The sequence below is a fragment of the Zalophus californianus genome, chromosome 13 (genome assembly GCF_009762305.2).
Source record: "Zalophus californianus isolate mZalCal1 chromosome 13, mZalCal1.pri.v2, whole genome shotgun sequence".
Lineage (NCBI taxonomy): Eukaryota > Metazoa > Chordata > Mammalia > Carnivora > Otariidae > Zalophus > Zalophus californianus.
This window is the reverse complement of record NC_045607.1, coordinates 27,120,800-27,135,522: the sequence shown is the minus strand read 5'-3', so window position 1 is coordinate 27,135,522 and position 14,723 is coordinate 27,120,800. Positions and strand designations below refer to the sequence as shown.

The following is a 14,723-nucleotide window of genomic DNA, read 5'->3' as shown; positions in this document are numbered from 1 at the left end:
TACATTGTCAAATTACTTGAATTATCTTTATATAAAATAGATGCTACATGTATTTTGTAAGTATAATATTTACAGCCCATATATTTAAATACCTAGCAAGTTGGTTGCTGATTTGGGGGCAGCATTACTGAATTAAATGCAGGTTTGTGGCTTTTTAAAAATTCTTTTGGCTGATAGGACAAGATGTAAATGAAATAAAACCATTCTCAAGGTTGTTGTCCTAGCAAATCTTTTTTCTGTATTCCCTTGAAGTTCTTTCACACATCCTCATGTGACATTTCTATAATTAGTTCAATGTTAAAACCTGCCGTTTTCACTTCACATTTTATTTTAAACTTTTTCTGTGGTCATATGGTATGAAAGTCCATTGTTACTATAATATAAACACAAAGCTATTCTATTTCCATTTAATAATAAAGTATTTGACCAAATTAGTAATCTAGTAGGGACTGTAATTAATAAAATATAAACAGGTTACATGATAAAGTGCAGTAGGTCCTCAGCAAAATTGTAAGTAGAGCCTAGGTCTTCTCAGTTAATGATACCTATTGTATGACGAACCTGACAATATTCTAGTTGCTATGTTATAAAATTAGCAAGTCAATAAAATAAGACTTATCAAGGATTTGGTGGACTGCATCCATCTGAATTTTATATATCATTAAGATACATATTAGCCACAGAAACTGAGAAATATGTGGCTGTTTGCATAACCAATCTATGATGGGATTTGAGCTGTTTTAAACTATCTGAAAACTGAGAATCCTTTTATCACTTTGTTCAGTTTATTTGCAATTAATATTTCTTGCCTTTTAAATAAGGAAAAAGTAATGTATTGTCTGAAAGCATATATGCTATATGCAGTCACTTACAATATTTAGTAATGGGAAGCGTAGGAAAGAGGGACAGGCTGTGTAGTTGAGGGTGGGTTTGTAGTCAGGGAGATCTAGGCGTTCAGTCTCAGCTCTGCTGCAGAGTAACTGTGTCATCTTGAGCAAGTTATGTACCGTATCTCTTAGCCTCCATTTCGTCCTCTGTAAAGTAGGCTTAATAACACTTGGTTAATAGTTATAGTAAATACATAATTAATATATGTATGGTGTGAGAGGAGTGACCTTCCAAGAGTTCCCAGCATGATGGGAGGAGGGGCAGGCCCTTTGTCTATCCCCAGCCCTCCCGCTGGGGTGAGAAACTTGCGTGGGGGAATAGAACCAGCCTTGGGACTGGGCTGCTCTTGGCCTAACCCTCAGAAGCCCTGGACTGGCCAACATGCGTGGCTTCTTCAGTAGGAGAATTTTGTCATGTTTCTATTGTTCTATTTTTTGGAGACATTCCTGGGCACGGTTTGGTCAGTTACAATGAAAAGTTGACTCTCTTTTTTTTTTTTTTTTTTTTAAAGACTTTATTTATTTGACAGAGAGAGACACAGCAAGAGAGGGAACACAAGCAGGGGGAATGGGAGAGGGAGAAGCAGGCTTCCCACGGAGCAGGGAGCCCGATGCGGGGCTCGATCCCAGGATGCTGGGATCATGACCTAAGCCAAAGGCAGACGCCCAACGACTGAGCCACCCCAGGTGCCCCTGAGAAGTTGATTCTTTAAAAAAAAAAATACACATCAAAAACTAATGATGTAATGTATGGTGATTAACATAACAATAAAAAATTAAAAAATTAAAAAAAATAAAATACATAGGGCCTGATATATGGCAGACACTCGGTAAAGTTACTTCTAGTACTTTTTGTTATTACCCTTAATGTTATTAATTAAAATTTGTATATAAATTACCTGAGAGGAATCAGTTTTAAATGATTGAGGACTGATCAGATTCTTATTAATTTTATAGTGTTTGAAAGTTATATATGTTGGATTAATATTAACATATAAAATAAATACAGTGAATCAATGAGAGATTTATTGAGGCTCTGTTCTGCTAGCTAACATACACCTTTTCTTTCAACAGGCTCAGCACTATGTAGCTACAACCTAAAGCCTTCTGAATATACTACGTCTTCAAAAGCTTCTGTTCTGTGCCCCAAACTACCAGTTCCAGCGAGGTAAATTTTATTGTATTTTGTTAACTTGTGACTTTTGTTTTTGTAGGTAGATTTTAAACTGTATATATTATCCTGGGGAAAGAGTCACTTGATGATACCTGTTGCTCAGGACCAATACTTTTATAACAAAATTTAAAAAGTAGTATTAGAAATGACAACATGTATTTCATATCTTAAAACACACACACACACACACACACACACACACACACACACCCATACACACCCATACACAGAGGCAAACAACTTTTTTCATTCTCAGATTTTAAATTTCTTTTGGGGGCTTACTTTTTTTTTAATGCCATAATTTTTAAGTATATATAACTGCTTAATCATTGCAAAATCTACAGCAAAATTAGAAGCCAAGTCTCACAATCTTCAAAGATTCTTTGAAGTTGACCCTAGTAATACTTACTGGGATTATTTTTAATTTACTTTGTAAACTTAAAAAATATGCCAGTGATTATTCTCCACACCTTATTTCAGGCTATATATTTTAGGTACATTCTCTATAATAATACACTGTTTGTCATATCTTATCCAAGGTCTTATTCAACAAACATTGATTATTTCAGTACCTACTGCATCTAATGGATACAAAGAAGAGACAGGACATATTCTTTGTTTGGAAGGATCTCACAGTAGTTACAAGTAAAGCCAACTTTAAAATTATAAATAGGTTTTTTAACGAGGAAATAAATTTGCAAGCATTGTAGAATATATCCTCAGAATTAGGTGCATAGGATTTGGAGCATGTCTGATCTTGAGAATCTTAAGTGTGCATCAGCCAGGTATGACATGAGTCAACTTCGCCAGGAATAGTGAATTGAAGCCACTTTTATTATATCTTGGTGTATTGTAGCAAGCTACTGATTAAAATTTTGAGACTGATCTTATGTGTGCTTTCCTTTGGCTTGCTTATGGGTGTGACTCGTGCTTTATTAACTTGAATGAAATTTGAAATTTTCTGTTGAAAAGTAGATAAAGGATCTCTCAGTTTAATTGATGTCCAGCTCTTTTAGTCTTGTTAAGTTGCTATTGAAATGAAAATGTAAAGCCTACGGAAATGAAAATAAAGAGACTGTTTTAAAAGATAGGAAGTAGGACCTTTAAATTAGGGGCTTAGACCGATAGGTAGAGAGACCCCATTTGTGACCGTTGAGAATATTAGGGAGGCTGTAACAGTAAAGAAAAGGAGGTCCTTTGCATAGAGTTGTTGGAGAAAATTTATCAGTGTAAAGACAAGAAAGGCTCTGTCCTCTTATCTCCTGTTTTAAATGCATACTGTGAGTATACAGTCATATTTTAAGGCATAAATATATTACAGAAAGATAACCAGAGAGCCCTGATGTGAGGATGAGGTTGCTCTGTACCTGTGTTATATGGGTGGGGCAGGGGTCGGGTAAATCCTCCTTCACCTCTGACCTCTGACCCCACCACGTTGAGGGCTGCCTGTTCCTGGTTATCTGTCTCAGGTGTTCCGTTCTTGGCCGTACAGAGCTCACACATCTCACATACAGTGCCCTGAGGAGCATTCACTAGAAGATGAAACATAGTATTAGGGGCTTGAGTTTTAGACATGGACAGACTTGGCTTCTAACAAGGTCATGCACTAATGTCTCAGTTATCTAAGATGCCATGATGACCCTAAACCATCTGAAAACTGACTGTGTACTATGTTTATACTTTATTTAAAGATGCTCAGGTTGGGGGCGCCTGGGTGGCTCAGTCGTTAAGCATCTGCCTTCAGCTCAGGTCGTGATCCCAGGGTCCTGGGATCAAGCCCCACATCGGGCTCCCTGCTCCGTGGGAAGCCTGCTTCTCCCTCTCCCACTCCCCCTGCTTGTGTTCCTGCTCTTGCTATCTCTCACTCTGTCAAATAAATAAATGAACTCTTAAAAAAAAAATTCTTAAAGAAAAGATCCTCAGGTTTTACTTAGTTTAGTACCTCACAGTCTAAGTATCTTATCACTTTTATCTGAACTCAGCCTGTTGGAAAGTAAAAAAAAAAGAAGTAACAGTTGATAGAAGGAAATCAAATCAGGACCTGGTAAATAGCATCATTTAGCCTTTGGCAAGCAAAGTGCAAAGATCAGAAAACAATTTGTTTAATAAAAAACTTGGGGGCAATAACCACATTCTGCACCTCGTATTAGATACAACATTTTCAAAGATGAGTAAGATCTAGTCTCTGTCCTTAAGAAACTCTGTCCTTAAAAAAAAAAAAAAATACGGACTGGTTTTGGTGATTTTTTTGTATACACCAAAAGATGGGCACTAGGGAAAGCTATGATGCAGGCAAATGGCCCTTAGCATCATTCACATCTCTTTGACTTTCCTCCTGGGAGCACCCTAGTGGGACTTTTCAAAAGAGCTGCTGTACTTTGAGTCCAGATAGGTCTGTGGGTGAATTCTGTGTCACCACCTTCTCTTTGTCAGCTTGAGCAAGTCTCTTCCCCTCTCTGTGAACCAAGTGTCCTCACATGTAAAATGGCAATATTAATACCTTTGTCATGGAATTGTTGTAAGAATTAAATAAGGGCATATGTTTTAAGCATCCATTATTATGCTTGGCATCTGGCTTAGGGAGTAGTATTTCTTTCAACCTCTAGAGCCTCCCATATCACCCTTAACTTTCCTGGGTACCTGGGCACCTTCTGCCATTGAAAAGCGATGCCTATTCCTTGGAGAAAAGCAATTATAAACTAATTTGCAGTAAAACACTACGTAATTGCCAAATGCTTACTATTTCTAAGAGCTTTTGAATTTTAAAAGCAAATGCCTAGAAAGGGCCATGTTTTATACAAATTTGTAACTATTGTTGACATGCTGAAGGTGGTAGCCATAGGGAGACTAGCCCTTATACCTAAAATGCTTAAAGGTTTAGGTATAGCTAAAGAAAACTGCAGTAGTAGAAACAGATTACATAAATTCAGTTAATTCACCAAACGTTTATTATGATATTTCTGGATGCCAGAAAGGATATTAGGTATTGGGGAATTAATAGCATGATATGTAAATGAGAAACTAATAGCCAAGAAAAAAGTGTTATCTATCCATATTTTTAAAATGGGTTCAGTGTAAATTAACATTTACAAATCATCTATTGTGTTCCAGCCACCGTATTAAGCTTCTCATGTGTATTCTTATTTAATCTTCACAAAAGCCTATAAGGATATAGTTCCTAATTTATAGATGAGGACATAGAAGATAAGAGAAGTTAAATGAGTTGTGCAAAGTCATACAATTAATTGTTGGGAATCAGAATTTTAATTTAAGATCTTATAATATCTATACCACAGTTTTATACTGATATGAAAGCTATCTCGTTATATCCATGGGATGAGGTGAGTTTAGGGTCCTCCTACTCTGCCATCTTCCCCAAGACAAAGTCCTATACCACAGTTAGTTTAAAAAAAAAAAAGGTGGGAGCACCCGACTGGTTCAGTTGGTAAAGAGCATGTGACTCTTAATCTCAGGGTCATGAGTTCAAGCCCCACACTGGGCATGGAGCCTACTTAAAAAAAAAAAAAATTAAGAATTAAAAATTAAAAATTAAAAAAAAGTACAGGAAGAAAAAAAAAGAGTACAGGAAGGAAAGGAGAGAAAATAAATAAAATGAAATGTATGAGAAACCACAGAGTATTGCCATTAGATTCTTGATTTATTTCCTGCATTTTCTGTGCTATAGAGATATTGCTAAAATCCTTTATTATTATTCTTTCTTAAATAAAACTTTTCATTAGAAATCATGTGTAAGCTTACCTATAACCTGAAGTTTTAAGATAATTGTGTGAGATGCAAACTCCTGTCTTCTTTTATGAAGGCATATGAATAAGAGATAGTAGGCATTGTTTGTCATCAGACTTTGAGGGAGGGGAGCTCATTAACTGTGATAGTCTGGACTTAAGGCAAATGGACAGAATGTTTGCCATGGTAAGATACAATTTCCCTCTGAGTGGCTAATTTTTAAAAATCTTTAAGACTCATTATAAATTCATTTTGTTCTTGTTGACTAATGTTTCAATAATGTGAAACAGCATCAGTTGCTAATGGGACTACATTGACTTCTTAAAGATTCGATATTCTGTGGGTTTCAAAAGGTAGAAAAAGTTGCTATGAATAGAATTCTTTATGCTTGTCCTCTTGATTAAAAAGCACAGAGTGTGTCACTTAGGTTAGACACTAAAGTAGAAAAGATCTCACATACAAGGTTCTCAGAAGTATTCTTTTCTGAGAGATATATGAAATCAGCTAACTCAAATTCATTATATATCACATAGGACTTCAGTGGTAAAATATAAAACAAACCATTTCAATCCCATGATTACTTAGATTTTTTAATAAGAAAGTCATTTGAGTATTAAAAACTCATGGCTGGTTAAGTTGTTTTTGTTCAGGGAACAGTAGAGGAAAATAATGACAAGGGAGTGTAGTACTTTTTACTTTAAAACGAACTCTTTAACTTTGGTTTTTACTACTGTGTCCAAATACTGTCTTTTATTTTCCTTCTATTTCTGATATTCCTTACCACTAAGAGCAGATTTTCACCATTTTGACCAGCAGCTAAACAATGTAATCAGTCTGTGCTAATTTTATACCTTCAAATTTAGAGCTGTCAGGTTTTTTTTTTTTTAACTGACATAGATTAAATTTTAAGGTAAGGAACCGTTGTTACTTTGCTTCAGTTCTTTGAAGGAGACTTGTGAAAGTACTCTTTCCAATTAGCCAAGTGTTTAGGTATAGTATAAAATTGACTTGAAAGGGTAAGAGAGCAGATATTACTCAGCATTAACTCTTAAATAGAAATGAAATGTTCGAATTTTAAGAATATAATCCTTCCCTTTCAGCCATTTATCCTCATTATAAGTCTGAAAAGCAGAAAAACATGAATGCTGCTGGACATGCTGCTCCTATTAATTTAGAATCACTGACTTTTGGCTGGGCTCTATTACTATTTATTATTATCATTATTACTCCTACTGTTTGAGCTAACAGATGGAGACACATGCAACTGTGTAATGTTAGGAGGATCACCCAGGGCTTTTGAACTTGTCCAGTTTTGTTTTCTGTTACAACAGGCCCTACTCTCTTTTGGAAATGATGCGTACTTCTCTTCAAGTCTAAAACTATAGCAGCATCCTGCTAGGATATGGGAGGTAGAGTTGGAGCTCCCACTGGACAGAGGATAAGGTTCACTTATGGTTATATGACAGGAAAAAGGAAACAGAGCAGGGCCAGGAAAATTGGTGGATGTTGAAAGCGAGAAAATGGCATCCGTATCCTTAAGGTAGATATATTTTATGTTCAAGGTTGGAGGCAGGTGAGCTAAACAGAGGCTGCACCAGAAATGATAGGGTAATAAGTAAAGCAGATGAAGATACAGATACAGGCTTTAGTTACCTTAGTCAGGAACATTAACCTGGCCAGGGACATTACCTAGTTAGATCGCATCAGGAAGAAAAACAGTTGTAGGTCACAGCAGAGGTTTCTGTCCCAAATTAGCCACCGTTGACTATGAACTTATGGTTAATTCTTTTGATTCTTTCCTGTAATATTTCTGACTAAATCCATTTCACTGAAAAGTATTCTATAATTTAATAGCTTTTTATATCACTAGTGAAACAACTTTGGTCAAAAACAATGACTTGCATCCCTTTAATTTAAGCATTGCTCAGAATGCTCTGACTTTCTGCAGTTTCTGACAAAATATCAAATCCTGGGCATTAACTTTCACCAGTGCCATTTTGGAGGTTCACACAAATACACCCACAAGTCACAAGAGATACTTCTTTTTTAAGTGAACATTCATGTCATAGTGTCACGTCATTATTTTGGAATACATTTTACTGAAGCATAACTAAGGTAAGACTAGATCTTTATTATTATTATTTTATTGTTCCATGAAGTTAACAGCATGGAAGATGTTGCCTATTCTTACTCCCATTGGTGCTCATTTACCAGCATTTAAGGAAAATCAATACATGGTACATTTATATTTTTATTTGAAAACAAATATTTTTGTTGTTTTTTCGAGGAATGAAACAAAGATAGTGTTTTGCTTCAGGTCATACAAACTGCTTTCCTGAGGTCAGAAACCTTGGAAGTTGGTATTTAGTCATATATTCTTATCCATGAATTTGACCCAAATACAGTGCCAACCAAGAATGAGCGCACACTTACCTTATTGCCATCAATAGTGTTACGTTAGAGCTATGACTGATGGTTCTACAAATAATTCTAAAAATACGAGATTTATGTTAGCGATGGCAGCCTTTAACTTAATGCACATAGATGTGTGTATCTGTGTATGGACAGACATACAGACTCTCTTAGAATCCATACAAATCACAACTGAGGGCATGTTCATAGAGCTTTTTTAGAATCTCTCATTGATCAGATGTATACCATATTCTCAGAGGCTAAAATAGAGTATGTTAATAACAAACCAGAGCTATGTCTCTGTTCACACATAGCTGTGTTCCTTCACAAGAAGAGCTGTGGTTAGTATAAACCTGATATAACTGATGACCTCATTTTTTGGACACAATCTTATAATCATAATGACATATAAAAAGAAAACAGTGCAGAATCTCATGACCCTGACAAATCAGAGATTTTTCATTTACTTCTATTTTTTTCTGTTCTCATGTTTATGATGGCAACCATCACATTAGATGCAAATTTTTGTTTCTTTCCCCTTGCACTATTACCTCCTAAGTGTTTCCATACATTAGTATCCATGGTTATTGTTTTAAACAGCCGCATATTATACTGTATGTTGATGTCTTGGCATGATCAATTGATAGGAGAGTTAATAAGCTTGTGCCCCAAACACCTTTTCTTAATGCAAGGTTTATGTATGCTGTTCTGATAGAGGCAACATTTTATTCACGGTGGCACATTTCAAGCAAAAGCATGTGTTTTCTCTTTTTAAATAGCTTCTGGCAAAAATTCATTTTCAGTTCAACAAAGTATATGTTTGTAAGTTCTGTCATCTGCCCATTGACTGATGGATGTACAGGCGGCGGAGTTTAAGTGTTTGCTTTTGCTTTTGGTAGTTCTGTACGTGTGTATGTGCGTGTATATGTGTGTGTGTTTCTTTTCAGAAGGGGAGGGTAATGTCTTCCTTTGGAATATGCACTCCACCCTCTCTCTCCTAAGGCCTGTGGTAAGATTCGCCTCCCTGCCCATGACAGTCATCTTCACGGCATTAAGCTCACACCTCTTAGCCCCCATATGATGTGTGGAGGGTGGAGTGTATTGCAGTCATAATCACCTTTCATTCGTGTGTTTGATGTGGCATTTATATTGAGTAGGAGTAATTTTTTTTCTGATTTTTTTTTCTTGTATCACCAGTGCACCTATTCCATTCTTCCATCGCTGTGCTCCCGTGAACATTTCCTGCTATGCCAAGTTTGCAGAGGCCCTGATCACCTTTGTCAGTGACAATAGTGTCTTACACAGGCTGATTAGTGGAGTAATGACCAGCAAAGAAATTATATTGGGACTTTGCTTGTTATCACTAGGTAATTGTTTTTCTCATTATTAGCTATTGCATAGTACCGCAGTAGAAGACTGTTCTGTCTTTTAACCAAAATATGAATACAATCGGGATACCTGTAAAATGTTTAACTTCCCATAGCCAAGATAATTGTTTCAGATTATATAGAGTTATAAATATATACATATTTAAATACATATATATATATATATATATATATATATATATTTATATATCTGAAACTTTCTTTTTCTCTCATTGGAGAAAGCGGGTGTTTTCCCAAACTGGTTACTGTCTATGATAACCTTTAATATGACAGCAGGAGGCTTCTTTTAGTAAATCAACACCCCTTTGTTTTTAGTTATGATTCCAGAGGCTTATAAAAAGAGGCCACATGGTCTCTTCTCTATTTCCATCAAAGGGCATAGCTTTATGATAAATTACTTTTGAAATACGTTTTTTTTTCATTGCTACAGTTCATAATACCGTGGTATTGCGGGAAAAGTTAGGAAATCTCCACTTGTTAGCCATCGAGTTTTCTTGTGAATAGATAATATAATCAAATAAATGTGGTTTTCAAGATGTAAACTCCCTATATTATCCTAGAACTATATGTAGCCATGTCACAATCTGTAGATCTTTCTAGTCGGGAGGAATAAACTGTGGTAGGAACCAAGCACCTCTTTCATTATATAAGTAAAATGAGTATTTATGCCTGTTAGCAACAATTATAGTCATTGAGAAGACTAGCTGTATTTCCGTCTTGTCATTAGAGAGTATTTTCTTTTTGCTTAGGTAGTACTTGACTCAATTGAAATAATGCTGTCCATATGCAAAGCTATTTCTGTGATATTTGAAACGCTCCCATCTGTTTTTGGTTCCTGTACATTTATTGCAAAAGTGAGTACCTTAAGAATGTTACCTAGTCACAGATCCCAACCATTTATTTGGCTTTGCAAATGGCCCCCCAAAATGTGACTATTAGTCTGGCTTTATAAAAAAGTTATTTGGTTTCTGAAATAGTTGAATACTTTAACCAAGAAAAGAAAAACCAAACCTTAACAATGGTGATAATAATGTTAAACCATTGGAATTCCAGTTTTTATTAGAATGGTTCTCTTGAGGCTTAAGATCTTTGTTCATTTGTTTGTACCATGGGCCTTTAGGTAATTAAAGATGAACAAATTATGATTTCAGAAATGAATTTCCCCATGCAAAGGTCAAATCTTCCCAGTTTCCTTTTTAAGATTTTTTTCACTCAAGATTTTAGAATGTTGGAATTTAGCTTGGGTTGGGTAGAGGCATTGGCTAAATAACTCAAACTAAGCTTTGCTATTTTTTGAAGAGTCTCAATCAATCTCAATCATCTTGACCCCAGTCAAGAAAAAAGGTTAGAGGAATTTGGGCCTCAGCAGGCTTCAGGATGTTATTCCGTAGGGTCAGAGCATTTCTTGGAGTTTTAGAGGAGAAACTATCAGAAAAAGATAAAATACTGCCTAGCTTGTGGACCATCTATCAGAGAAGTTGGTCCTGAAATGCAAGGATTATTCCAGGAAGTGTAGCACCTACTTTAGCTGATCTCTGTCTGTGTGTGGTAATTTTTCCAATCACCAACATGACACATCACTCTCTACACTCTGTGTGTTGGCATGTATGTTTGCATGTGAGTTCTGATGTCTTCCCGTGGTGAATCCACAACAGTTGTATGCTGTTTTTGAGTCACCATGTTGCATTTGCATGTGTTCTTTTCTGTCATTTATAAACCCACGGTTAGGTGCCTTTAGTTTCCAGTGGCGCAAGTACCAAAGTCAAAGCGCAAAAGTAGCCAGTTAACCTTTCTTACCTAAATTGGGGTCTTGAACGTGTCAATAGCAACCAATTATATCCCTAGGAGAAAACAATTGCAAGAATTTCTCTTTATATTTTCCAGTGTTGTAAAATAATATTCTACGTGTTCTCTATCTTCCCTGCAGTTCTATCCATGATTCTGATGGTGATAATCAGGTATATTTCAAGAGTACTTGTGTGGATCTTAACAATTCTGGTCATACTGGGTTCACTCGGTAAGCTGCTTATTCCTTTGTTTTTTAGTAATTAGAATTGAGAGTTAAGTTTGCTTTTAACAGTCCCTCAATTGAGAACTACTTTGATTATTTTAAAGATTTTATTTATTTATCTGAGAGAGAGAGAACGGGTGCTCGCACCTGCACAGGACCAAGGGAAGGAGCAGAGTGGGAAGGAGAGGGACAAGCAACTCTGCACTGAGCGCAGAGCCTGGCAGGGGGCTTGATCCCAGGACTTGGAGATCATGACCTAAGCTGAAACCAAGAGTTGAATGTTCAACCCACTGAGCCACCCAGACACCGTACTTTGGTTATTTTAAATAATTTTCCTTTTGTAAGGCTTGTGAATTCATTTATATACCATAAAAGGACTGGTAAGTGGATTACACTGCTGTTAATTCACTATGAGATCACTAAATGAAATAAAATGGTGAAGTCATTGGCATTCGGAATAAAAGCAGGTGGAGACATTTTTAAAAGGGGGCTAACATTTTTCTGTCAGTACCAGTTTTGGGGGGAAGAGCCCATGAGAAAAAGAAAGCAACTGAGGCCCTGTTCTGCTTCTTGTTCTTTCATTTTTCACTTAATACTTTTCCATGTTCCCTTCCTGGCAGAAGAAGGGTCCCTTTCCTTTCATACTAAACTTTTTAAAGGCCTGCATTCAGGTTATTAAAATTAAAATATTATTTGATAGGGGCGCCTGGGTGGCTCAGTCGTTAAGCCTGAGCCTTCGGCTCAGGTCGTGATCCCAGGGTCCTGGGATCGAGCCCCATGTCGGGCCCCTGCTCAGCGGGAAGCCTGCTTCTCCCTCTCCCACTCCCCCTGCTTGTGTTCCCTCTCTCACTGTGTCTCTCTCTGTCAAATAAATAAAATCTTTAAAAAATAAAATAAAATATTATTTGATATACTGTATCTTTTTAAAAGAATTTTTGCTTTGTCTTGAAATGTTTCATAATTACATTTATAAATTTATTTACATTCTTCTGTCCTAGTTTTAGTGAGAACTACTGGTCTTATTTTCATAAAGCTTAATTCTTGAGTTCTTAATTTTGTTTCATCTTTGTTTTTAATTCTTTATTTAAATTCAATTTAGTTAACATACACTGTATTATTAGTTTCAGGGGTAGAATTTAGTGACTCATAGGTTGCATATAACACCCAGGGCTCATTCCATCAAGTGCCCTCCTTAATGCCCATCACCCAGTTACACCTTCCCCCCACCCACCTCCCTCCAGCAACCCTCAGTTTGTTTCCTTGAGTTCGGCATCTCTTATGGTTTGCCTTCCTATTTTCATCTTACTTTATTTTTCCTTCCCTTCCGTATGTTCATCTGTTTTGTTTCTTAAATTCCACATATGAGTGAAATCATATGGCATTTGTCTTTCTCTGACTGACTTATTTCACTTAGCATAATACCCTCTATTTCCATCCATATCATCGCAAATGGCAAGATTCCATTCTTTTTGATGGCTGAGTAATATTCCATTGTATATCTATACCACATCTTCTTTATCCATTCATCAGTCAATGGACATCTGGGCTCTTTCCATAAGTTTGGCTATTGTGGACATTGCTGCTATAAACATTGGGTGCCGGTGCCCCAGTTCATCTTTGTTTTGATGAGAATTTGAATTCATGTAACCTATTCGTGAGTACTTGTGGGTTGTATATTTTCTCAACCCTTGATTATCTAAGATTATCTTTGCCTTACATGTGAATATTAAATCTGTGGCATCTAAAATTCTCGAGGGGCAGTATGTTCCCTGGGTCCGTACTTCACTTTTTGGAGTCCAGTCTAATTTTGTGCCTTTGCCCATCACCTATTTCACTTACCTAGATGTGTATCTAATTTTTAACTTAATCTTATAACTTAAAATTTCTGTCTGATTCTGAATCTTAACTAAGTTTGCCTATTTGGGAGGGTGTGTCTTTTCCATCTTTGAAAAGTTGTCTTATTTCTGTATTTGATTACTGTTTCTGTTCCAGTGGTTTTCCTCTTAGCATCATTGTTCATTCTTCTGATATCATCTTCTAAATTATCATTTGACTCCTTTGTCATTTTCTCTGCACTCAGGAAGAGCTCTTCAAATGCACCTTCCAGATCACTGATTGAGCTTTCCTCACTGTCACTTCTGTACTTGACTACCTCATTTTGTTATTCCAGTCCTTCCTCCATCCAGCCATCTTTCTTTTCAGTTCAACGGGTGACCATTGTATCTAGTTTCTGTGTTTAATCACTTTGGGCTGCTGTGACAAACTACCATCGACTGGATGCCTTATCAACAAGAAACATTTACTTCTCACAGTTCTAGAGGCTCGGAAGGCCAAAGCCAAGGTGCTTTGGTATCTGGTGAGGGCTGGCTCCCTGTATCCAGCCATCATCTTGCTATTTTCTCCCATGGTGCAAGTGGGGAGGAGCTCTCTGAGAGTGGTTTTATAAGGGCACTAACCCCCTTCATGAGGGCTCCACTCTCATGACTTCACCATCTTCTAAAGACCTACTTCCAAATAACCATCTCATTAAGGATTAGGATTTCAGTGTATGAGTTTTAGGGGGACACAAACATTCAGCTTATAGCAGAGGGATCATTTTTATAATAAAAGTAGATTTGAATTCCAGCTCTGCCACTTACTAGGTGTGTGACATTTGGCATGTTACTTAACTTTCCTGAATTTCAATTCTGTCATTTATAAAGTGGACTTTTAATACCTAGTTAACGGCATTGGGGTGATTCAATTTGGTCGCCTCTATTGCACACTTCCTCACACAAATTTACCTGTGTAATAAGTGATATCTTCTGTGGCTGTTGTGAACAGTGTCCTCCTTGATGTCTTCATTATTATCTCGTTCTGTTTTCTTTTCTGTTTTTATTCTGTCTTTCTCATTTCTGTTTATCTTTCTCTCATAACTTTTTTAAAGATTTTTAAAAATTTTAAGTAATCTCTACACCCAATGTGGGGCTCCAGCTCACAACCCCAAGATTGAGAGTTACATGCTCCACCAACTGAGCCAGCCAGGCACCCTTTTCTCATAACTTCTTATTCCTATTTGTAGAGAACGTGTTTTATTCCATTCTTTGAGGCTATGACAGTTTTCTTTA

At 36.6% G+C, this 14,723-nt stretch overlaps 1 protein-coding gene across 4 annotated transcripts in view; it reads left to right on the top strand.

Annotated features, from left to right (window-relative positions):
* Positions 1-14,723, top strand: part of SLC44A1 (solute carrier family 44 member 1) — a 197,130-nt gene that overhangs the window by 100,468 nt on the left and 81,939 nt on the right. For all 4 annotated transcript variants that reach the window (XM_027614815.2, XM_027614816.2, XM_027614814.2 and 1 more), the window contains 3 exons: positions 1,962-2,055; positions 9,415-9,584; positions 11,533-11,622. In XM_027614815.2, coding sequence (XP_027470616.1) covers positions 1,962-2,055; positions 9,415-9,584; positions 11,533-11,622 — 354 coding nt within the window. The remainder of the gene's footprint in view (positions 1-1,961; positions 2,056-9,414; positions 9,585-11,532; positions 11,623-14,723) is intronic.